At 36.0% G+C, this 26,716-nt stretch overlaps 1 protein-coding gene across 35 annotated transcripts in view; it reads left to right on the plus strand.

The window, feature by feature from the left end:
• Positions 1 to 26,716, plus strand: part of LOC107136359 (ABI family member 3 binding protein) — a 227,666-nt gene that overhangs the window by 38,659 nt on the left and 162,291 nt on the right. For all 35 annotated transcript variants that reach the window (XM_048803407.1, XM_048803428.1, XM_048803417.1 and 32 more), the window contains exon 2: positions 10,730 to 10,909. In XM_048803407.1, coding sequence (XP_048659364.1) covers positions 10,730 to 10,909 — 180 coding nt within the window. The remainder of the gene's footprint in view (positions 1 to 10,729; positions 10,910 to 26,716) is intronic.

Raw genomic sequence — 26,716 nt, forward strand, 5'->3', positions numbered from 1 at the left:
GAAGGATGGAGAGATGGAAAAATGTGATAGAGCAAGTAATATAAGAATTATTGACTTTTGGTTGTGGCTGTATGGATGGGTACTGCACATTTTCAACATTTTTTTTTTTAATGTTGGAAAAATACCCATCTTTTCTTCTAAGAATTGGTTGGATTTAAAGACATGTAATGGATTCTCAAAGGTCACAGTAATAGTTCAAGTATTTTTTAACATTTTCCCTGAAGTGTCTCCAGAAATTATAATTCTAGTTGATTAGAATTCACAGAATATGTTCAAAGGCTAAAATATATGAAAAATTCTAATGACAGGAAATTGAACAGAGTTGTGATGAGGTCTTTTTTTCCCCACACTGTATTACACATCTGTAAATGTCTTTCAAATGACATTGGGCTCATTAATTTCGTTTTGATGCACTGAATTTGGAAACAGTAATGGTTCTCACCAGAATTACTTAATTACTCAAGCATCAGAATTACTCAAGTAGCTTGTGGAATACAGATTGCTGCATCTACCCCAGAGTTTCTGATTCAGTATAACTGAGATGGTTTCTAAGAATTTGTACTTCTCACAAGTTCCCAAGTGATACTAGCTCTCTAATCAGGGGACCACACTTTCACGACCCTGGCACCCACCTTCCATTTGGAGAGCCCATAGCCATTAGCTCTTACTTTAGTTAACAAGAGAATAGAAGCAAATCCTCTCCATGGATTTTCAAAAATCAACAGAAAAAGAAGGGCAATAAGTCTTCTTAAATTCCTTAGTCTGTTGATGTCTTTCTTTACATGTATTTTAAAAATTACTAAGAATCCACAGGTTTTCTAAGTGGTACAGAAAAGGTGTTACAAATATACTTTGACATGCATTATTTTCTCCATCACTTTCCCACCTATATTTGGGATACCCTCATGAAATAAAAGCTATTTTTATGACTAAAATAACCTTAAAAGGGCATTTTATTTGTACATTCTTTTTACCCCTTCCATCACATTTAGAGTTTCTCTGCTGTGGCTGCATTGTACTAATTATGTTACACAGAAATAGACTTATTCATCTGCCTAATTTATTGGAATGTAGTCTTTGTGATCAGACAAGTCATATTTGAATTTATATCACTAATACAAATTATCTAGTAGTTAATGAATGGATCAAATGAAAAGCAGATTAGTAAATATACATGTTCCCTTTTTCAGTACGATTTGTGCTGCTCTGACAGAATACCTAAGACTTGATAATTAATAATGAATGGAAATATATTGGTTCACAGAACTGGAGGCTGAGAAATATCAGGTGCCAGTATGTGGCCAGGGCTGCCTTGCTACATCATCACATGGAAGAAGGCAAGAGGGCAACCAAGTAAGGGGGGGGGGATTCTGAATTCACCCTGTGGCATTAATCCATTCTAATTGCCTAATGGGAGGGACCTAAACATCTCCCGTTAGCCTGCATCTCCCTACAGTGTTGCAATGGGGATTAAGTTTCAACATGAGTTTTGGAGGGGAAAAAATCATTCAAAACCATTGGCTTCCTCAAGGAAAATAAAAATTTTACCTTAACCTTTTTTTTTTTTGTCATTTGAAAACTATCCCCATGCACTTATTTCAAATATATGGTTATTGATTGCATGTGGTTGTCCTTCCCACCATCCCACTGCACCTCTTTCCTTTTCAAATTAACATAATACAGACTTCAAAGAGCAATTTGAGAGATTCAGATTAAGGGATTATGTGCAAGTGACAACAGTATATGTCTCAGGATGAGATATCTTCAGAATGAGAAGCTGCTGATTTAGAAGGTTGTCAATGAAATGTAATTTTCCTACTTGGCTGTTGGTTGGGTTATAAAGTAGGTAATGAAGTTTTTGCTCCTTTGGTAAAATTATTAACTTTGCCAAATGGTGTTTAAATGTCAACACTGGCATGTTCAATCTGTCTCATTCAGGCATCCAAAGTCACCAGACGGTGAAGTATTGGCCTGAGGAATAACAGCAATGGGAATTCTGACCAAGGTGGAAACCAGGGTTATTTTGGTTGAAATGGAATCATTTATACCAACAGCTGAGCAAATGGATACAAAGTGCTCCATTAGGAAGAAAAGATTTTCTCTCTGGACTTAAAGCATTTCTAAATTCAATATGCAAACATCCTCAGGGTATATGGTAACCATAATGTCCTAATAAATAGTTAACTAATTGACTCCTGGGAATCAGGTGTGGCTTTATGAGGGAAGCTCTCCAGGTGGGCAGGGAATTATCATTTCTTGAACTCTGAGAGCATGTTGCATGTGGGAATATCCTTTCCACTGGAAAGCTCAATTCAAGAAATCCTGGAGAGGCCTTGTGCTGTTCTGCTAGCCTGGAAACTGGAATCCTGAGACACCATAGTTGATGCTTCTTACTAACATATGATCATATCTGAGTAAATGAAAATCTTAAGTTTATTTAAAGGCCCCATTCCCTGGCACTGGAGCAACTGTTCATATGGTTTATGAGATTTTATTACATTTTTTTTCTCTATATTAAGTGTCATTTTTCTTCACATTTGTGAAAATTTTGCTGTATCTACTTGTTGTAATCAGGATTTTCTCTTATGTTTCCAGATTTTTTTTTAATGAAACACAAGTAAGGATGCCTTTTCTCTACCTCTTTGCTGTTATTTCCTGAATGTCCAGAATCTCTTTTCCTCTATTGTTCTTTTCAGGTCCCTGATTCAACATCCATTCTTTAAATATATGGAGAAATAATTTCATTGTAAATTAGGGAGCACTATGTTCAAAATATTTGTTGTTCTATGTCCACATCTATCCTACACAGGCTATCCCACCACCACTATCCCTTAACTTGGAATTTAGACAGGATTTTCCTAGCTATTACTCTGTATTTTTAATTGCAGGTCTGCATGGGCACACACAGTACCACCACAACCATGGAAGCCATTTAATTCCTTCTACCTGCCTACCTTGTTCTGGTATACCATCATGTCACTGCAGAATAGACCCTGGCTTTCCCCATCTCTGTAACCCCCTTAGAAAGGCTCTCCTCTTGATCAAAGGTCATTCAAGAACTGACAGAAGCAGTTTTAATAACATCTAATATTATTTATTATAGCAACACTTAATTTTCATTCTCAAGGTGTTTAACTGAAGCTATCATGTTTTTTTTCCCCTCTATTATGGAAAATTTCCACTAGTAATCACCAAATTTCATGTTGTTAATAAGAAAAAGTCATACTATAGACTATAGGCTCTGTAGGATCAGGAACTGAAGATAGCTGTAGACTGCCTTTGTCCATTCAGTTCAGTCTGTGGGTACCACAGAAAAATTACTGAAACTTTTTTATATGGTTTTCTTTCCTTCCTTTTTTTTTCTCCCTAATACCTTTCCTTGGAGCATGGAACCAGAGCAGGCAGAGTCATTTGAGCACCAACCTATGTTATGCAATCCCCTTTTGACTTTCTAAGAATCCCCTTGACTTCCTAAGGCAAATGTTAAACTAGTGCCAAGTCCGACATTAAAGTTGTAGTTTGTATATCGAACTGTAACTGTAACATTAACTGTAATGTTAAATATATAATCTGTGCCATGAACTATAATTTTTGGAAGCTTTTGAATATGTCTTTAGGTAATAATTGCCCTGATTAAAACAAAAACTTAAGCTATAAATGTCTTAATAAGCTGGTGTGACCACAAGGCATTGGAGTGTTTTCTATATGTAATCCACCGTCTATAAAAAGCATAAAATACATTTGATACAGTATTGTTAACTTAGGCATTGTCAATGCCTGAGAACTTTCTTAATGATACACAAGTATCTATACATATATGTGTGTGTGTATATATATAATTTGTTGAATGATAACTAATAATATCAGGCAGTATTACTTCTACCAATGCTATAATAGCAATATGCTTTAATAACTTTCCATCAGGCAGTCTGTATAACGTGGTTACAGAGATATAGACGGTCATGACCCATTCTACAATGGCATAATGGCATGCCCGAGATTCAATCATGTTGCATATATAACTAGTAGTTTGCTCAGTTCTGTTGCTGAGTCATCTCACATTGTCTGAATGGGCCATATTTTGTTTATCCATTCAGTTGATGATGGATATTTGTGTGTGTCTCCAGGTTGATGCTACTTTAAAATATTTCCCACAAGTTTTTGTATAGATATATTTTTATTTCTCCTGGATAGAATACCCAGAAATAAAATCAATGGCTTTTTGGTAATTTCTCAACAGTTTTCATAAGTGGCTATCCTATTTAGTATTCACACTTAAAATGTGTAAAAGTTCCAAATTGTGCCTAAGATTTATTATTGTAAGTCCATTTGATTTTAGCCATTCTTGTGTGTGTGGTATATCATTTTGGTTTTAATTGTCATTTCCTTGATATTGATTGGGATTTGGTAAACTGTTACTTGAAGGACAAACCTAGACCAATACCTTACTTTTGCACTTCTGTGACAGTTGATTAGTCGTGGTAGAGAACTCTGGATTGCCAACTCTGAAATACTTGCTACGTGGTCTCTGATGGAAAGTCACCTGATGACCATGATGTTGAGCATCTTTTCATGTGCTTCTTGGTCACCATATATTGCTTTTAGTGAAAAATCTATTCAAGTGCATTCATTCAAATCCATTTTCCCTTGTTTTGTTGTTTTATTGAATAGAAAGAATATATATTCTGGGTACAATTCCTTCAAAAGATTTATCTTTTGCAAATATTTTCTACCCGTCTGTTCAGTCTGTTGTTTGCCTTTTTTTTTTTTCTGGTTCTTTGAAATTTCAAAATTTCAAAAATCTGGTCAAATCTGTGTCAATTTTTTAAACCTATACTTCATATAACATATCAAAATTGATGGGAATTGATTTAATTAAGTGTCTTAGAAAATTTTGATATTTGTATAATAGCATAAGTTGCTGAGCAAGTAGAGGTTGGGACTGTAAAATTTGCACAGAACACATTACATACTATGGGTAAGAATAGGGTTATACTTTTAATTCTGAAATGACTCATTATTTTATAAATATTTTTAAAATATATTTTTTAGTTGTGGATGGACACAATACCTTTATTTTATTTATTTATTTTTATGTGGTGCTAAGGATGGAACCCAGGGCCTCACACATGCTAGGCAAGTGCTTTACCTCTGAGCTCAAGCTCCAGCCCATGACTGTTTTATTGACATCAGTATTACTGCTTTTCTTTCATTTAATATCCTAAGGAAATTAATTCTATATCTGATTTACTTCATGCCCAAACTTGCTATTTACAGTATTTCTAGTTTCTTCATTAATGTTTTAAAACATGGAGACATATAAAGCCAAATTAATTATTGTTTGTATATTAATAAATTCTTTACTTTTAGAATAGTTTTTTTTTCAAGCAAATGAATACTTTTATTAACATGGTAAGTTTGTTTACTTTTTTAAACATGGTAGGGTTTTGACCTCAAATACTTAGCAGGCCTGCTATTCAAATAAACTTATAGCTGGACAACATACGAACCTTGAAGATGCCTCTTCCCTGTCCAGTTTAAGAGTTCAATGCAGACAGTTCCAGGCTTCCCTTCCCAGCCCCTGAAGGGTCTTTGCAAATATCTTTCATTTTATGTCCAGTATCCCCTAAAATACATACGGGTGTCACATCAACCCATATAGAACACCAAGATCTCACCTCCTACTCTAGGTTCCATGGCAAATAGAGCTGAGTTAGGTTGTCCAAACAAACCCATGAGACAGGTTACATCCGATAGTGTACCACATAAAATTTAAATTTTGAACAAAATACATCTCTCCGCCTTTGGTCTCACACAGAAATTCTACCATGCACACGGTGGCCATATGAATCTTACAGAACACTTTAGCCATCACAGTTGCCACAGCCATGGAGAAAAGCAATGACGTCATTTTATTAAAACTCACTCTTCTTCAAGGAGGATATAAGTATAGCTGTTGAGCAAATCACTCTGCCAGTATTTTGATATGGAACATGGACAGAAGAATGGAGAAGACAACCAGCATTTCACACCACATCAACTCCAAAGAAAAGCTTGATTATCTTGAACAGTCTCTTGATTCACAATAGGATGTAGAAATTCAAAAAATTACACCTAGTATTGTTATCCACTCTGAGATATAGATCTTCAAAGCAAACACTCGATTGAAGGGTAGTTTATATCTTTTTCTAAGGACTGTTCTGGTTACATCATAAACTTGAACCACTTTTCCTGGAAAAAAAAAAAACAACAACAATACAAAATTCCTGCCTTTATAGATAGTGGGTTGATCTCTGATCACCTGTATTTATATAGCAGTAGTTCTTATTATAATTTTAACATGTCACAGACTGACAGATTTTTCAGGTATAACATACATTATACTGTCACACAAGACTGACCTCATGAACACGTGACCTCTGCAGCAGTCTCCCTCAAAAGAGCCCCACCCTGATCCTACTGTTGCCATTTTAAAATTTCTTAGTAATTCTAATGAAAGCTCCAGGATTTCATTTTGCATTAGGAACCACACATTTTGTACCCAGTCCTGTTCACACATAATATAGTAAAATCGTTCAGAAAATAATCAGAAACAGCAGTTTTGAAAGTGTAATATCCCAGAAATGAAAAATAATAGTCTACTACTGACTATAGATTAACTATATTTATGTCTCTACTGGTAACATTTACTAGATAGACACATGGAATAGCCCCAAACTTAGAAATCACATAACCTGGAATCAAAGTGTGAATATGATATATCAAGAACTATGTAATGTTTTGAACAGCCAACAATAAAAAATTAAAAAAAAAAAGAATTAAATATGAAGAAAGTTGTATAGACTTATGTTCCCTGTGCTAAAATTATGTTAGAAATGAAAGTGCCTGAAAACAGAGATAACACAATGCAAATTGGTCTTTGCATGTCATTAACCTGACATCTACAATGTGCTTTGCTCAATTTCAATATTTAATAAGTGTCCAATTTCTTAAGTATGAATAAAAATTAGAAACAATAACAAGTAAGTTACTTTTCAATAAATAGACATATCCTCACTGATTTAAGAATAGTAATTGGGTGTAGCACATTAACTGAATAGCCTAGAGCAATTTTATAATAATCTTCTAAGAGCTTAGGAAAAAAAATCAACCCTTTATTACTTTTAACACACTGCAGTAACTGCTTCTCTTAATTCATTTCAGTGAGCTGTCAATAGAATAGTTTTAATATTTTGCACTTTTTTCTCTTGTAGTAATTTTATCATCTTGACCAACTTGATATCAACAATTTAGAACATGTTCTGAAACATTGTGGAAAGTATAAGATAATCTTAAGAGAGATCAAACATGAAAAAAATCCCTCCTACTGAATATACTTTAATGGTGATTCCTTTCTCACAAGTCCATGACTGGATGCCCACGACAGTTTAGCTGGCTTCACTAAGTACCCTGTGTTTGGGCTGTTTCTTTACAGAACTTGACTGGAACTGACCACAGCTTCTCTGAAACAATAGCAACCTGCCCACTCTGGTTGATTCAGAGGGATATCTTGAATTTACAATGCTATTTTTAAAAACCTGTTGTTTCCAAACCTACCCCTTCTGACCTACTCACTGTTTTTAATGCTGCAGGGCATATATTTACTTTCAAAAATGAAAAGTGGATTGATTCTAATTTTGTTTTGAAAGACTTTTCTTTTAGAATTTCACAACATTCTTGGAAATATTTAGAGATACCCTAGGGTGTTTGTTGCAAACAGAGGATTAGAAACTATTGTCACAGAGCCAAGATTCTACTTTGCCAATGTGCAGTTCCCTCCCCTCCTTGAAGGCAAATTAGTGTTGCTTTTACACAATGCTTGCATTTATTTTTTATTTTTATTTCTCACATCTGTTGCCATACATGCTTACTTCTCTTTACTCCTCGACTTTCCCAGGTAACATATATGCTACTTTACTTACAAATGTTATACTAGTTAGGCTTGCAATACATTGTATGATTTTCTATTGTCTTTACCTAAAGTCACTCAGCAGAGTTCTAACTACTAAAAACTATTGAAAGATAACTGTCATTACATGACTCAGGTTCCAAGCCATTAAACCAGAATTATTAAAAATAGATATAAAAGTATTATTTAAAGATTAAAAATTAATTTTGGAGGTACATAGATATAGCCCCCCAATACTGGAGAAATTGTCAAAAATTGTCAAATGTCACTAAATATTTCAAATTTTCATTTGGAGAAACACTCAACAAACTTATTTGGAATAAAAGGGGAAAAATCTTGCTTAATCATTTTGCTAACCACTGAAAGGAGCAATGAGGTAAGAACCAGATGAGTAAAGGGATGTAGAGAAGGCAAACCAAACATAGAGGGAATCTGTCCTGGGTGAACAGTGTGAGCCAAGGTGGAGAGCCAGGACCAGATATGTACTACAGAAAGCAAGAAGATTATACTGGCCAAAACCAAATGAGCTTTGGTAAGAAGTTATAATAGGAGAAATAATGTCTGGTAAGGTAACAAGGGACATGACTTCCGAATTTTAAATAAAGAATTGGATGATGATCTTGAAGTATAAAGTTGGTGATACTGTAGTGAAGTGAGATTTGTCTACCTCTATTTCTTTTTTTTTCAGGACATTTTTAAAGTTTAGTTCTAGATAGTAGTATGAATCCATTTATGTAACTGTATTTATTAAGGCTGCCCAGACTGATTTTGGTTGAAGCAGAATAAACTCAGTTATGAAACCTTGGGGAACTAGTGTTGTATAGATGTGGTGTTTGGTATTTATACAATATAAAACTTCAATTAATGAGAAATAGAATACGAATTGTTAAATTGGTAAATGCAGTCTTTCCAATAGGCAAGATATTTTCAAAATAGTAAATCTGTGGATAATAAAATAATTCAGTCTTGCAATCCTAACCTCGAGGGTCAGGCATGTTTTGGAATTCACAAATTTGAGGCATTTTAGAAAAGTATTAGACCAAATGTTATATAACCTCTTTAGTGAGTTCTTGCCCAGTAAGCACCACTTAACTAAGCACATTTCCACAGTGAAGCATGTCAATAGTTATACTGAGCAGGCTCAGAGACAGACGAAATGGATTCAGGATGGTTCAGAGTTTTGTTGCCAAATTTGTTTGAGATGAACTTGGGGGAAAAAAAAACATACAAAGGTTTTTGGATTTCTGAATGATGGCTAAAGAACTATGGCTAAAGGATGGCTAGGCAATCATGGAACAACTGCTATGTGCCAGCTTTAAGTTTGTACCATTTCCCCTCATCTTTGTAAATAACACAGCAAGAATGGTGGCTGTTATCCATTGTTTACAAAGCAGGAGGCTTAGGTGCAAGCATGTCCAGGGAGTTGCCAGAGTGATGAGTTAACCATTATCTCATAGTGATGATAACAGTTGGATTTGAACCCTGTTCCTTCTGGCTCCAAAGACAATGTTGTTTCCTTACTGTCTGGTCAAGACCTTTAGTTAGTGTGATTATCTGTTCCTATTGCATCATTGATTTAAAAAAAATGTCTTGAGAATTGAAGTAATGTCTCCCTTCTCACCTTTCACAGTCTCTCTGGGAAAGTTGATCCAATTGTCACTGATAATCTAATGACACTCAGTTGAGTCTGTACCCCAGTCCTGAGCATCACACTTAGATACTCAACTCCCTGTTGGGCGTCTCCATGTAATTGTCTCATTGACATAGTGAGCTCCCAATGGAATTTGTCCACTTTCTCCTTAACCATTTTCTTCCTTCCAGCATTCCCTAATTTACTACCTTTGCCACCAGAAACCTTCCTTCTCCTCTCCCTTTCCAACTTTATCCATGACCAATTCCTGTAGCTGTGGTGTTAGAAAGCAGAACATAAAGGGCTAAAGGTTTTCAAAGTGTAATAATTCAGAGTTTTTTGTTGTTGTTGTTGTTTTTGTTTTTTGTTAGTGGTGGGGAGATTAGTACCAGGGATTGAACCTGAGGGCACTCAACTCCTAACCCACATCCCCAGCCCTTTGTATTTTTTATTTTGAGGCAGGGTCTCACTAAGTTTCTTAAGGCCTTGCTAAGTTGCTGAGTCTGGCTTTGAACTTGCAATCCTCCTGTCTAAGCCTCCCAAACTGCTGGAATTATAGGTGTGCTTCACTGTGCCTGACAGTAATTCAGTTTTACCAATAAGGAGATCCAGGTCCTTTCACTATGAGGTGAAACAGAAAGCCTAAATTCTATTACCTGCTTGATAATAAACTACCAAGTATTGAAACCACACAACATTACTTTTCATTTTCAGCTGCTTTTTATGGTATTAAGTCCATTTTCCTCATTGCTATTTAAAAAATTATTATTTAATTTTGTAATACTTGAGACTGAACCTGAAGGTACTTTGCCACAGAGCTACATCCCCAGCCCTGTTAATTTTATTCTGAGCCTGAGTCTCAATAAACTGCTCAGGCTGGCCTCCAGTGTGGAATTCTGCTTTAGCCTCTCTCATTGTTGGGATTACATGTGGGTGCCACCATGCTGGGCTTATTGAAGTCCATTTTTTTAATATCAAAATTGGCTACATTTTGGGCACATTTGGGCATGTCTGTTATGAGCCTTGCAAAGTTGAGAACATACTTTCCCAGAACAATGCTCTAGCAACTAACCCTTGCTGCAAATTTTGGTGGGATGCAAAACAGGTAAAGTAACAGCCACATATTTTTGTTTGTTTGTTTCCATCATTAGGCAAAAAGCCAAGCCTTAAAGTCCACATCAATACCACCAGTGACTCCATCCTCTTGAAGTTCCTACGTCCAAATCCAAATGTAAAGCTTGAAGGATTTCTGCTGGGATATGGCAGCAACGTATCTCCAAACCAGTACTTCCCTCTTCCCACTGAAGGGAAATACACAGAAGCTGTAGTTGGTAAGGTATTTGGGGATCAGGCTCAGAAAAAAGGGAGGTAATGGTTGTAACAAAATCTTGAGATTTGTGTATCCATTTCTTCTACATCCTTGACTGGACCAAATGCTAGAATCACAAATCATCTTCATAATTGTTGCAACCCATAGCACAATTCTTTATATTAAAAATTTTACTGCATGAGAAAATAATAATTATCTTTATTGACATTGTACCTGTAATCCCTCCCACATAGCTTAATGCATAAGGGAAAAAATTAGCTGAAATAACTAGACTTATTCCTCTGTAATGTAATTTATTTACATAGTCTAACTTGCCTTATGCTGTCTTTCCTCCCTTCTGGTAGAAGGTAACAGCCACAACTTTTTAAGTGTTTCTTTATAAAAGACTACCTTTAAAAAGAAAAAATAGTGCATATTTTAAAATTTAGCATATTTCAGACAAAAACATGAAAGTTTTTCTATATATTATGAAATTGTATATATCTTTGAAAATATTTTAATTGCCTCCAGATGCAATTTGAGCATGTGGGTCACCTTCAAGACTTCTCCAGAAATAAATTATTTACAAATAAAATCCCTTTAATTTTTTTTTTTTTAAAGAGGCTCTCTGTTGTGAATACTTTGAAAATCCATGATGAGATTTATATTTTGTTCCACTGCTAGGTTTGTTGCTCAAGAGGCTTTCTATGAACTTCAGAAGTTCAATGCTATAAGTTCAACCACTTTATACCAGCTCTGGAATCTACACATATATGCAGAGAATGTTGAAGATGAGTCTGTTTTGTCCAGCTTCTTTTTTCTCCTAGAGAAGTCTCTATTGTATTTGAAAAACAAGCAAGAGGATAATACTGTCAGTTAAACATGTAGACTAGATTTTATATAAGATAATCACTTCAAAGCAAATCTACTTTTTAATCAAAAATTTGTGAGAATTAGCACTTTGGAAAAAATACAATAATACTAATCTTTTCACATGAACCATAAATAATTTGAATGTTTGCAAATATTTCCTACTCCATTCATGCAAAAGATGTAGGCTCAACTTCACACAAAAGCACCAGAAGCACTCTCTACTCAGCACTAGAAGTCACATTTCACTTATAATAGATTTTTTTTGATTGTGTAAATTGGGAATTTGGTCAATTGAAAACTTACTTTCTATATCAGATGAATTCAATCTTAAAGTAATAGGAGTCAAATTACTAATAAGAATATGTGTATGTGCAGAAAAATAAAATTTCTAGCATGAATATTTTAATCTTTCACACTTTCAATAATAAAGACTGATCAAATGAACTAGTAAATTTTTATTTATTTACAGTTGCTTTCATCCTTTAAATTTTTTATCATAGAAAATTTCAAACATAGGAGAGAGCATCTTGTGATGAGCCCTTAAGTTTCATCATGCAGCTTGAATACATACTACTGATTTGCTAATCTTGTTCTATGTATTCTTTCATACAAATATTTTTTTCTTTTTGGCTGGTGTATTTTAAAGCATATTCAGACATTTCATTTTAATCTGAAAGTGCTTCATTATGCATCTCTAATCATTGAAACATACTTTAATAGTGTCATGCCTTTATTATAATAACATTTTATACCTAGTTCATACTTAAATTTCTCTGTTGATCTTAAAACTAGCTTTTCAGGGTTGATTTATTGGAATCAGGATTAAACAAGGCCTATGTGTTACATTTGATCATGTCTCTTAAGTTTCTTCCTTTTCTTTTGATTTCTAGGGAAATTTGGTGGTTTAGCATATAGAATTCCACATTCTTTAATTGGTAGCTCCTATTCTGGATTTTTTGAACTAGTTCCTTTATCCCTGTGTTTTCTATGAAAAGATAATCGGATCTGGGGGCTGTTTTAGATTTGGGTTTTATTTGGGGGTGAGAAATACTAGTTTATAAAGTGGTACTATGTGATTCCTAGGGACTCACAAGAAGAGGTACATAATGGCTGTCTGTCCCACTTCCTGACCCTAAGACTGTTTGGTGTGCATGTTTAGACGTTCTATTCTGATTTATCTATTTTAAAATTATTTTGAGTTTTAATATCTGATGATGATCTTTGCTCAGATCCATTATTTTATACAAGGGTTGTAAAATGACAATTTTCTAATTCTAGCATTCCTTATGCCTTTTTAAGCTGATGATAAAGAAGATTTTTCTCTCTTCTGTCATCTACTTTTTCATTTCCTTTGTATGTTTTTAGGGAAAATGGCATACAATTCTCATTGCTATGAGTTGGTTCCCTGGTAACCTCCAGTGATCACTAATAATATAGTTCATTTAGGATCAATAAGAATGTATTGATTTTTAATATATTGATAGGTTTTTTTAAAATCAATATATCACTTCTCCATCTCCTGAGATTCTTCTCAATGACTAACCTGACAATGGTCAATTATTTACTCTGGGAAATATTAAACTATGACTTTCTTAAAGTCAAGGTTTATGTCGTATTCTCTGGTTATTCACATCAGAATGATTTATGTTGAGTAGATAGGTAATAAATATTTGTGGTACAGATTTGAATGGACACAAATCTGTGTAGAATATTTAGACTGTAGGAGGCCATGGGAGACTGTTTAATCTCAGATCCATTATTTTATATGAGGGTTGTAAAATGACAATTTTCTAATTCTAGCATTAATTAATTTAATCTAAGCTCTGATGTCAGGTAAGTAAACATCTGAGCCATCCAGAATAGATATAACATAGATAGGACTCTGTATATCTAAAAGAACTTTAGGGACAAAGACTCCAGAACTCTTAGGGCATTATTCCAGGGGGCATTTAAAAAAACTCTTACCCATACTTTATATCATTGTATTTATTTTTTTAGTCCCCTTTCTCTTCTTGTAGTCTAGTGGAAGTGGAAAAACATTCCTCTTACATATTTGTTTTTTTTTCTTATTTTTGTATGCCAAGGAATATTTGTGCTTTTCCTTTTATTACTTCAAAATGGACTTGTGTTCCAAGTGTTATTTTTGGTTGCTAAAATTGATTATTATGGTTTCCCATGATTGTGTTTGCTTTAATTGCTCTTAACTGATTAAACAGCTTTGTATCAGCTTTCTGTTGCTGCTGTAACAAAGTACCACAAACTTGGTGGCTGAAAACATTACAAATACCTTACCTTGTGGTTGCGGGTCAGAAGTCCAACATGGGTCTCAGTGAGCTAAATTCCAGGTGTCAACAGAGCTGCATTCCCTTTTTGAGGCTCTGAGGAATTTTGCCTTTTTCAACTTCCACAAAGTGCCTGCTTTCCTCTTTTACTTGAGAGTCAACAACATGAATCAAGCTCCTCTCATAACATGTCACATCATCCTGACCAATTCTCTTTCTCTTGTACCATCAGTGGTTCTTGTGATTGTCTTGAGCCCACATGGCAAATTCAGGATACTCTCCCTATTTTAAGGCTGGTTGATTGGCAACCTTAATTCTATCTGCAACTTTAATTCTTCTTTGTCACATAACCTCATGCATTCACAAGTTCTGGACATTAGGATGTGGGCTATCTTTGCGAGGCTGTTATCCTGTCTGCCACAAGCTATATGTTTGAAATTTGTGTTTCTATTCGATTGCCTTTATGTACCAGATTATTCTAACATCCTTCTTGAATCTGTTCATTTGAAACAGGTCTATTTTTTACTGATGTGATGTGGGCAGGTTAGTAAATTCATGATCATAAAGTGATGAATTGAAATCCCTTAGTTCAAGGTGGAGTATGAGAGCAAAGGATTTTTATGTCTTTATGGAAAGAAAGCATCACTTACAGCTCCTACTCTTCCTTTTGAAATGGAATAGTAGCATTTTTTTTCAGTTGCACTGAAATGTACCAAAATTACTTTGATTATCAAACGAATACTAAGCCTCATTGCCTGACACATCTCATATGTTGAATGGTTTATTTATTATTATGTCTCATTTTGCTATGGAAATGTTCAAGAAATATTCTGAAATGTTCAAGTTAATATTTAGTGCTTTGTATACTAATATTTCAAACAATCATTTATACATGTATTTTAATATCTATCAAGTATAGACAGATATTTTCAAGTCACTTATAGGTCTGACATGCAAAATAAAAAATGAAATAATCCCTTTTTATGTTTTGGAAGTTCATATTCATATGAAATTTCTATAAAAATTGACTGAAAATTTTAGAGGACTAATTGCAGCAGTAGAAAAAAAAAACTAGTATTGCCCTAGGTTGCTGGGACTAAATATTAATGGCCAAGAGAGTCCTGCTATGATTGAAAAAGCAGGATTCCCATTTAATATGTCCTCTAGGTTCCCACATTCTTCTTTTCTGACTCTCATCCTGAGTGTTCTCACTTCTGGTTTACATTTTTAAGTTTTCACTTCTTTTATCTTCAGCTGCCAATAATTTTGCAAATATCCAATAAAATAAAAAATGAGGACTCTAATATTGAACGTTAAGACTCATACCTTATGATGTTCAGTTGACCTCTAAGATCTGAATCACATGGGAAAGACGTTATAGACGGACCACCAGTTGTTAGTGGAAGTTGAAGAGTTTTATTTTGCTATTCTTCTTGTAGGAAAGATTTCAATAAAAAGAAAAATATCGTAGCTTTACCACTACCACAAATTCTGAAGGTTTGTCTTCCAGCCAAGTGTTAGGAATCCAACAGGATTAATAAGGGTAAGGGTTTTAATTTTCATGTACTTCCCCTGTTAACCCGCATGTTCATTTCCCTGAGAGCACAATTTCACACACTCAGTATAGGCCTCTCAGCTGCACTCCCCAGGCAACAATGTGCCTCTAACTCCTCAGAGTGATTCTGGGGTTAGGGAAGAGGGGACAAAATGCTAGTGCCCTGTAAACCATCTGAACTGGAAAGAGGCCTGGGCCAGAATGCTAGAACAGTGTTCTGGGAAAGCTCAGCCTCTGCCTGAGAGATGTAGAGAAAGATATCTAGTACTTTTGAGTTAGACCTGAGTTAATAATTGAACATCACTAGTTACTGTGCAGTAGTTTTGAGTAAGTCATTTAATTCTGTAAGAGAGTTTCATTTCTGTCATATATAAAATAGAGGATAAACTTTTAGAAACGATGTAAGACTACGGATGAATTAGATAAAGCAGCTAGAATAGATTCTAGCTCAGAGTATTCATGCTTTATAAATTTTGTCAGTTGCTGCTATAATAAACTGAGATAGTCAATCTAAACTTTTCCGAGCTTTGTCTCAATTGCCAATGATGATTATGCTAAATCTCCACTGAAGTTCTAATCAGTTCTAAGATTTTAGTGCCCAGGTTGAAAAACCTTGGTCTGAGTGGTGCCCTGTGGTTTGATTTTATTATGTATTATGGGGTGGGGAGTTGGTGCCAGTAAAATCATAGCAGTAAATTATTTTAGTAGAACTGTTGGTTTCTGAAAAGAAGTAGTCATACTCATCTTTCTATCATACCCCAGGTATGCTTTTTTGATAGGGACAACTCTCAAAATAAAATTAAGAGACAAGCAAAAATCTCTCTTCTGCAGTCATCATCTTTTTTTTTTTTTTTTTTTTGCTGGTTGGGGGGCGGTACCAGGGATTGAACTCAGGGGCACTCAACCACTGAGCCACATCCCCAGCCCTATTTTGTATTTTATTTAGGGACAGGGTCTCACTGAGGTGCTTAGCGCCTTGATTTTGCTGAGGCTGGCTTTCAACTCGTGACCCTCCTGTCCCAGCCTCCCAAGCTGCTGGGATTATAGGCATGTGCTACTATGCCCAGCCAGTCATTATCTTTTAATCATTAGGTGGAGATCCTTGTATCAAAGCTGCCATTTGCTTTTGGTGAATAGAATTCACCAAAATTCTTGGAATTTCATAGCTGTGGCCTCCAAAGAAGAATATGATGACTCCCCCAATCTCAATCTCTAGATTTTACTTTTCTTTTTTTTTTTCCAATATATTTTTTAGTTGTAGTTGAACACAATACCTTTATTTTATTTATTTATTTTTGTGTGGTGCTGAGGATCAAACCCAGCGCCTCACAAGTACTAGGTAAGTGCTCTACCACTGAGCCACAACTCTAGCCCTAGATTTTACTTTTCTAATCTTATTCTAATAAAGCAATTTTTTAGTAAGAACATAGCAAGAATTTTGACCTGCCCTCCATGGATCAAAATAAGAGGATGACAGTTTCATTTTCTAAACGATGATAAATTTATCTCAGCAAGTTCAGATCAAAGATTAATAGTTTCTTAATCTGAGATGTATTACTTTCTTTTATTTCGCAAGGGAAGCTTTTCAAACAGTTTTGAATAAAGTTTACTTACGGTTATTGATTCAGATATGAATAAATATAAATTATGTGCTTATAAATTTTAATGCAATTGATAGTCCTGAATATTAGTAATACTCTTTTCAAGTTTTATGCTTAATTTTAGTTTGTATAGAAAGCTGAAACAAAAGCACATTGTTTTCCTTCTATGACCACAACTCAGAACTTTGGCTCTCTTTTTTCTATCTTTGTCACAAAAATGTTTAAGCATGCTCTATTCATTTACAGAAGTGGGATGAAGTATAAATAATGGAGATTGCTACTACTTATTATACTGAAGGATAAATATCACAAGAAAGATGGCTGTGGATTTACTGGAAGAAAATTGCTAGAAGTAGAGGTTGAAGATAAATAACTGAAGGAACTATATAGAGAATTAAATATATTTTAAAAATAATTGGAGAAAAAAAGAAACAGGAGAAACCAATAGGAGGAAACGATATAGTGCCAGCCATTGAAACCAGCTGAGCACCCTCTTCTCCGGCAGAATCCTTGGAGAATTAGCAAGGCTGAGGCAGGAGGATTGCAAGTTCAAAGCCAGCCTCTACAACTTTTATCGAGACCCTATCTCAAAATAAAATATAAAAAGGACTGAGGATGTGGCTTGGTGGTTAAGCACCCCTGGATTAAATCCCTGGTACAAACAAACAAACAAACAAAAAAGGAGTTATGAAAGAAGAGAGCAAGGCAGCTGCCAACTGGGAAATAAGAAGCCATCCCCAAATGTGGATGAGATAGTTACTGTGCAGGTGGAGGTATTTGTTCCTTCTTACCCATAAAGAAACTGAAGCTCCAAATGTTAAAACTTCCTAAGGTTATCTAGCTAGTAAATAGTAGTTCCAGGGACTGGAGTTGTAGCTCAGTGGAAGAGCTCTTGCTTAAAATATATGAGGCACTGGGTTAGATTCTCATCACCACATATAAATAAACAAACGTCCATCAACAACTAAAAAATAAAATAAAAATAAAAAAATAAATCATTCTGGGATTTAAACCCAGGAATATGGCTTGAGAACTTGAGCTCTGAACTACTATATTCAATTGAGGGAATTTTATCTGATGTTTTGCTTCTACAATATCCTATAAAAAGTTTTTTTAAAGGTCATATATTATGGCTACTTAATTCACAAAGATTTAAATGAATTAAAATATGTTCTGTACTTACTGGGCCCCCAAAACTTGTTCACCTCTTCCATCACCATCTCTATGGATTATGTGGGGCCCATCTGTCAAGTGCTACCTCATCTGCTCTGCATAAGGCCAGCTTTCACCAGAGCAGAAAACATTGGTGTCCCTTTCCGTAAATATCCTAGAGACTGAGCATTTTCTTTAGCGTGAATGTTAATGAATTGCTGTTTGCTTTTATTTTCATATTTTTGCTTTTTTTCTGCTTTTGAGAGGAGTCTCACTGTGCTGCCCAGGCTGGCCTCAAATCCCCAGCTTTAGTGGCCCTGCCTCAGCCTTCCAAATAGCTGGAAAAAAAAAAAAAAAAAAACAGGCACATGTTATAGCATCCAGTTCTAGCATCACTCAAGAAACTGCTATTTGCTTTTTTGTCATTTCTGCCCCAACACTTACCCAAATAGAAAACTCCCAAGAGCTAATGACCTTACATTGCTTTTGACCTTCAATGTTGTCTTGAATTTAGAAACACAATAAATAAATGAATGAGTGAGAAAGAGGAAAGTTTGAGACTTAGGAAGTCTAAAACAGCTGTGGGTACCATTTAAGATGGATTCTTCTTTTGTTTGAAACTGTCTTCAAAATGTCATCTAATTCTTTGTTATTTCCCTGGAAATGGACATCATTTGGGAAGTATTTGGCTTTAAATCTTCAAATGAAATCCAAACTTTTCATTAAAAAAATTAGGAATCAGAGAATCATTTGATTTCCTTCCAAGGCACAAAGTTAAGCAGAACTGAAGTAAACTTCAAAAGGGCTTTTTAAAGGTATTGGCCTAGTGGGTACCAATTTTTTAAATAAATGCATGCCATCACTTAAACAATTCACCATGAGTTTCTAGCAGAAAGGCCTATGTTAATAATAGGTAACCATTTCACTATACTTTAGTATCTTAACATCTTTTCAAAGTTCTGTTTTTTCTACTGGATTCAACTACAAGGATTTTCACGGTTTGCCTGTACTCACCAAATGATAAACTATCTCCAATCTATCTTTTCTTGGAAATACAATAAAACAAATTCATAATATCTCAATATAAAGTACATTCTTTTTTTCAAATGTAATACACAGTACACTGAGACCAAGATCTAACTTTATTTAAAGTTCACTTTCAATCATATTTAAAAGTATCCCCTAAATTGGCTAATGGTTCCAAAAGGATATATTATCCAAGATTCACTGCAAGAATCTGCCTATAGAGAAGGAGTCTTATTTGGACAGATAACCCTCTAATTGTTCCTTTTATTGGCAGTTATCTAGAAAACAGATATATAAGATAGTGTTTATATTTTAGATTTTCATTCAGTTTTAGGGATACATCTCAAAACCAAGGAACATAGTCATATCGGCTTTCCTAATGGTCCATTTTATTTCTCTTTATATGTTTCACTTTTCTAAGATTCTCGGTTCTCTTTGGCACATGTGAGTCATACCAAGTGCCATCCATGAAGGTCAACATTTAGTTAGATTCTGTTTTGTATTGTTCCCTGTGAAGTAGATACTCTTATGATCCTCTTCATCCTCATGAAGACAGTGAAGACGGTTGACAGTGTGTATAATTTCATCTTGTCACGTCTCACCAACTGAATGTAGGCTTCTTGGGGCCAGAGTTGAGTCTCATTCTTCCCATATACTCTACAATCAGGGTCAATATGTCTACAGCTGTGGTAGCTGCACCCTGACTTTTCTGGAGAAAGGTTTCCTATCAACAAAATAAAAAGTCTCTAGTGATCTGTAGCGGAAATCTACAACTGGGTTGTAGGGGAAAATCATTCAACTGGGTTTAGGAGTTGACTCTACCCTCTTGGTTAAGTAGCTATCATGGTTTATCTGTCACAGTCATGCTTTCCACTGTTATAACATAATTGTCAACTATGCTTCCCATTCTCTCAACCACATCCCAGTTTACTTGGAAAATGACATGCTCAATCTACATCATTCTTAGCATGATCACCAAATCTTTCACAATTGGGTCCCAAAGTGATAGCCCAGCCTTTTCTTCTGCCACTGGGAACACTGTGTCAAGAAAAGAGGAGGAAAAAATCAAGGGAATTTGGCCACAAGTTCATCTCTCCTGAGTTCCATTCACCAGGTGGGCACATAGTAGCTGAGTGAACATATATTGGGTGGAGGGTATTATCAGCCTGTTAGCTGATGATTTAATATTTTTGAGCACCTACAATGTTCTGTGCTAAGGAGTTTATGGGAATGGTCATTATATCCTTATAGCCACCCTGTGAAGTAGATACAATTATGATCCTCATCATCCTAAGGAAGACAGTGATTCCCCAGGAGGTTGAGAAATCTACAAGCAGCAGGTTGAATCCTGTGCCTTTGGCCACCGTGCCCTGGTGCTTTCCCCATGGCATGTCAGTGTTCTGGTATTGTTTAACTCATCTTGTGGGGTAATTCCTACTGCTCTATCTGCACATGGTAATGCTGACTAGAGCATTTAAAAGAAAGAAAAAAACCTTGCTGATTTGAAGGCTTTGACTTTAGAGACCATCTGAGATCTAATGTGACCTAGGCTTATTACTTGAAAGAAAAATATACAAATGAAGTCCGGAGTTTTCAGTAGTCCTTCCTGGAGAGAAAATATTAACAAAGTGCTGAGTTCATTGGAAAATGTGCGTGTGCATGTATGGGCTCTACTTCAAAAGCAAGCCATTGCCAAATCTTAAACCATTTAATGGACAACACCCCACACTAAATTTCTCTGTGGGGTGCAAATATAAAATACAAAGAAAATACTACAGACAACAAAGCCAACAATTTTAATGTCTACCAGGTCTTCTAAACTAGAAAAGGATGTGTACTGTCTGTTGGAGCAAGTGGGTAAGATGAATTGTTTATTAAATATTTTTGATGTCAGTGAGAATTTGTCAAGAGTGTGAAAGTGAAGCAGGGTTAATTTGGGACAGTGACTGAATGAGATGGTCCCAACTCTGTGCCAGGATGACAGGAAATGAGATTACCTGAAACAGCAGACTTGTGACCAGTGTGTAGAGTCTGGGAGTCAAAGGGTCAGGTCAGTGCTGGTTTCATGAGCAGGTGACCAATGCCCTCAGAGGACCCATGTTCAAGGTTTAATGTAGTGCTGTTGCAAACTTGAATTTTTTAATACTTCTATCTTTCCATGTTGTCTTGGGAGGTCCTATGGGACAATGGCACATGTGCTAAGGACATGGAGTCTGGTCTCTTGTGCCAGCTCCTCCCATAGTTTGGTTCTCAACTCTCTTGTCCCCCAGACTCTGGTGCCCTTGTTGTCTGGCTACACTTCTACTTCCCACTCTGCTTGGCAATTTGGACTGGCCTCTACCTCAAGCAGGGGACTCAAGAGGGGTCAGAATGTACACACCCTGGGGTGACACCTGGCTGGACAGAATGGCAGCAGTTCTTGCACACACTGGCAGTGTCACTGTGCATTCAGTAGGGGATCTGGAGGGCGCACACAGTATGTCTCAGTACAGATTTTGCAATCGCTTGAGGCTTATAGGTCAGGGTAGCAGACCCGTGGGAAGGGAAGGTACAGATGGGGGATAAAGCATTTGGATCTTGGGACTGCCAGTGGTGGAAGATGGTCTTAGTCCATTTTCTGTTGCTGTAAAACACTGGGTAATTTATCAAGAAAAGTGATTGATTTTTGTCCCATTGTTCTGAAGGGTGGGCAGTTCAAGACTGAGTGGCTGCATCTGGTAAAGGCCTCATGCTGCATCATAATATGGTGGATGGTACCAAATGGGGGTGGCTATGTGGGGATGGTGAAGAGGTGCATGCAAAAGAGAACATGTGTGTATGAGAGAGTGAGGCAAAGTGGCAGGCTCACCCGAAAACCACCCACTCTCCAGATAACTAATCCTGTCTCATGAGAGTGAGAACTCCCACAAGACTGAACCAATCCATCGGTGAGGCTAATGTCCCCATGATATGATCACTTCCTGTTAAGCTACATCTTTTAGCACTTCTACACTGAGGAATTAAGCCTCAATGAAAGTTTTTCTGGGGACAAATTATAAATCCTACATAATGCCATGCTGTTGGGGTTTGGAGTAAGGTGGGGTATGGAGAGGTAGAATGAAGGTCTGTACTCACCTGCACAAATTAACTAGCAAAAAAACACCATGATGAGTCAAGACAGACAGTGGAAGAAAGAAAATATTTCATATTTTAGTGTCTTTAATAGTATTCTTTTTCTCTGCATTTTTTCTTCTTTTTTTGTGGTACAGGGCATTGAACACAGGGTGGCACTCTATCAGTGAGCCACATATTCAGCCTCTTTATTTTTTATTTTGAGACAGGGTTTTGCTAAATTTCCCAGGCTGACTTTGAACTTGTGATTCTCCTGCCTCAACCTCCCAAACTGCTGGGATTCCAAGTATGTGCTGCCAAGCCCAGTTTTTAATAGGGGTGTCATCTTTTAATTTTGTATGGGACCAACAAATAATATAGCTGGACCTGAATGAAGTGTGTGTTTTCAATAGCACTGCCTCTCAAACACTCACCAAATGAAAGAAATTTCCAATAATGTCTCCTTCAAAGGAATGTATCTTTGCAGTGACCTTCTGTATGGAAAAGGAGTATGTGCATCTTCTCTTCCAGACAACCTTGGTAGGTTGAGGGTGGTGAAGGAGTATAGCAGAGCTTTGGTAGCACACTGAAAGGAGAAGTCCTGTGTTTTAGTCAGCTTTTTTTTAATGTCTGTGATCAAAATATCTGAGAAGAAAACAAAAAGGACTCATGGTTTCAGAGATCTCTGTCCATAGATGACCATAGCTCAGTCCATAGCTCTGGGCCCAAGGTGAGGCAGAACATCATGGTGGAAGGGTGAGGCAGAGAAAAGCAGCTCAGGACATGGCACCAGGAAGCAAAGCATCAAGGACAAAATAGAAACTCCAAAGGCACGCTCCCAGTGACTTACCTCCCCTAGTTATACCCTACCTTCCTACAGTTATCCAATTAATATTTATCGGTGGGTTAATTCACAAGTTAAGTTAAAGACTCTTATAACCCAACAATTTCACCTCTGAAAATTCTTCCATTACCTAATCCAAGAGCTTTGGGGTACAGCATATAACTAAACCATAACTAAATTCTTTCTCCCCAGATAGCCTGCCTTCCTGCTCCCCTCTACACCCTCTCTTCCACTCACTGACTCCACAACATGGAGATGCAGAGCTGCTCAGTGCTGTCATCAACCCTGAACAACTTCACTTATAACACATACATCAACATAAGCTCTAAGTTTCCTTTGGAACAGGACTGTGAGCGTTCTGGAATCCCATCAGTGACAGTGTTCCTGCTCATTTTTGTGCTTGCTGTGTAACGTGGCTGGATAAACTTGTCCCATCCCAGGGGCCCGAAGACTGCATTTTAAAGGCTAAAAGAAGTCAGAATTCTCTTTGAGCCAGGGGGCATAACAGTATGTACTGTCAAACTGGGTGTGGGCTCATTATTCAGCAGATTTTGTACTGTTCAATGGAAATAATTACCAAATACTGTAGGATTTGCTTTAAAATTTCCTTTCCAATTATTTTTTCAGGCAAAGAAGGGAAAGATTTGTTATTCTACACTAAAACACAACTGTTTATAAGAAAAATGTAACAATAACAACAAAAGTTCTATAAGTAGTCTCATCACAGACTATCCAATTAAAATTTGAGCTTTCAAAAATATTATTTATTTTGATAACAGTGCAATTTCCCAGCCCCTAAATATTTTTTCATTCTTCTTACAAAGCCTCAAGCTTCCTTCATTTTGATTCTAAGCCTCTGGTACTAAAGGGAGAGAAGAATAGATTCATTCTTTCTTTCAGAACATATTTATTGAGCAATTGTGAATTTTCCAGGATTAAAGGTACATAAATGAGTAAAGCTTGAATGGGGAATGTGTGTGGCCCAGGTCCAGATGATCTTCAGCCACAAACTTTTTCCACAGGGGATTAGAAATACTTTAAAATATTGAGTCCTATGTGAGTTTGTGATGATTATAATTCTATAGACATTCTTTTTTATGTACAACTAAGGATAATGTGTGCTATTGAACTAATTTATTTATTAAAAAATACTAAAGTTTTATTCATAAATTTAGTAAACATAGTAGAGTTAGTGCAGCAATAATATTATGCTATTCTGTATTCTACTTGAACATCTGGCAACCATGAGACTTTACAAAGCTACAATTTAGCATATGCCCAAGCAGACAATGGGATTTCCACAATTTTCTAAAGAAGTACTCTATTCGTGGTTGGTTGGTTGGTTTTTCCAAAAGGGACCCCCGCCTTCCTAAAAAGGAATCAGTGAAGTTCTTGGATTGAGACTATCAATTGCTGCTGTTCTAGTCTTTGCGTATGTAATTACTTTAGGGTCACATAATTATTATCGATGTATTTTGTGGTAGGTTTAGTTGTGCTATTGTTGATTCTGCCTGTGGAATGATGCATCTGTCCTATCAATACTACCGGACACTGTCATATTCCAGTAATTGGGCTTCAGGATGATTGTGGACTACAGTTTAAATATGAATCATTTGCACCCCATTGCTGAAACCAATTTGCTGTCATGATGTCAATTTGTTATTATTGCTCAGTTCTCTGTCACCAGAATATAAGAATGGGTGGGGTGGGTGGGGAACTAGGTTGGTCACCATCCTGAAATTTAGAAATACCCAGTAAGTGACCTTTCAAGAAATGAATAAACACAAGTAGTATTTTACATTTTTTTTAACCTTTCAATTCCCCACAGCACTGCCCACCTCTCCTAAACACTTTCTTAGGGAAGATTCCCTCACCCTCTTTCCCTCATGGAGCAGCAAGCCAGGGCATGTGTCTGCAGCTAGACAGGCAACTGAGGCAGAACTGTAGAGCCAAGGGCCCTGGTGGAGCTTTCTCTGCTTGTCTGCTCCATGGCCACAGTTAGGTCCCTTTTCTCAGATCCAACAAGTAGGCAACAAGTTCTCAGCTCAGTACAGAAGCTGTCTGCTAAGTATTAAGAGATAGAATCCTCAAAATTAAATCGTACACACACAGTTTGGATTACAGCTAAATATGGCATGTGATCACACAGATACAAACAAGAAGTGGTAATATTACCATTATGGAGATTTTCATAAGCATGATCTGTTTCAAGTTTTATAAGTGATTTTAATTCTTACTATGGGCTTTATGGCGAGCTATACTGACTTCTAATTAAAAGTTAACCTTGTTACATCAATTTCTAAAGTAGCTTTAACTAAATTATATCACTATTTTATATAAACTAAGAATTAATAAAGCCACTAATAAATGACACTTTTCATATCCCTTAGGGCTTTTATTTTGTACTTACTGAAAAAGCATCCTTTAAATTATCAATGTATAAATTTCATCTTATCTATTAGTCTTTTTTGTCAAAATTTTATTTTAGAAAAGTTTTATCTTTACAGCTTTTCTATAAATATAATGCAGAAAATTTGGTACTTTAATATCCATTTCATCCATCATTAACATCTTACATTAGTGTGGTACATTTATCACAAATAATGATCTAATGATACATTATTAGTAGACATATGTATTCTATTTGATTTCCTTAGTTCTTGCCTAAGGTCTTTTTTTTCCCTGTCTGGAATACCATCTAGGCTACCACATTACATGTCTCCTGTAGACTGTCCATTTCTCAGACTCTTCTTGTTTTTGATGACCTTGAAAGTTTTGAGGGATCCTCATTAGGCATTTAGTGATGTTCTTCGATTTAGTTTTATCTGAAGTTTTTCTCATGGTAAGACTGTGGTTTGAATTATGGGAAGAAGATATCTATTACTTTAAAAAATACACTAAAACTACAATAAAGAAAAGGAAAGGTTGAGAGTCCAGCTTCTCTCCATTTGACACAGAGTTACCAATCTCCTTGCCTTTCCATACAGTATCATTTTCTGTGCCATCAAGAATACAGGTGATGTAGTGTTTTAGAAATAGTTCTCGGGGGTGTCTTCCAGATCGCTGACCCTCTTCTGCCAGTTTTGAAGCTGTCACTTTCTTGACCTTAAAGATGTCATGCAACAGCAGCAGGATCACAGCTCCCATCCAACTGCACCCTCTACCCTATCAGAGACCATCAATTTTAAAATGCATTGGAGAGGTGTTCACAGATGTGGGAAAAGTGTGTCTTAGACTCAATGAAATATAGAATTCTGAATTTTTCATATGCCATTTCTCATAAAATGACTTTATATTCAATACTGCCAAATTACCATTTGGGGTTTAGACCTGATGTGTTGCTTTTTATATCTCTGAATCTAATTCAAAGCAGTAAACTCACACCTGCCAGATTTGTATGAAATTA

Source organism: Marmota marmota, unplaced genomic scaffold (assembly GCF_001458135.2).
Source record: "Marmota marmota marmota unplaced genomic scaffold, marMar, whole genome shotgun sequence".
In the NCBI taxonomy this organism is placed as follows: Eukaryota; Metazoa; Chordata; class Mammalia; order Rodentia; family Sciuridae; genus Marmota; species Marmota marmota.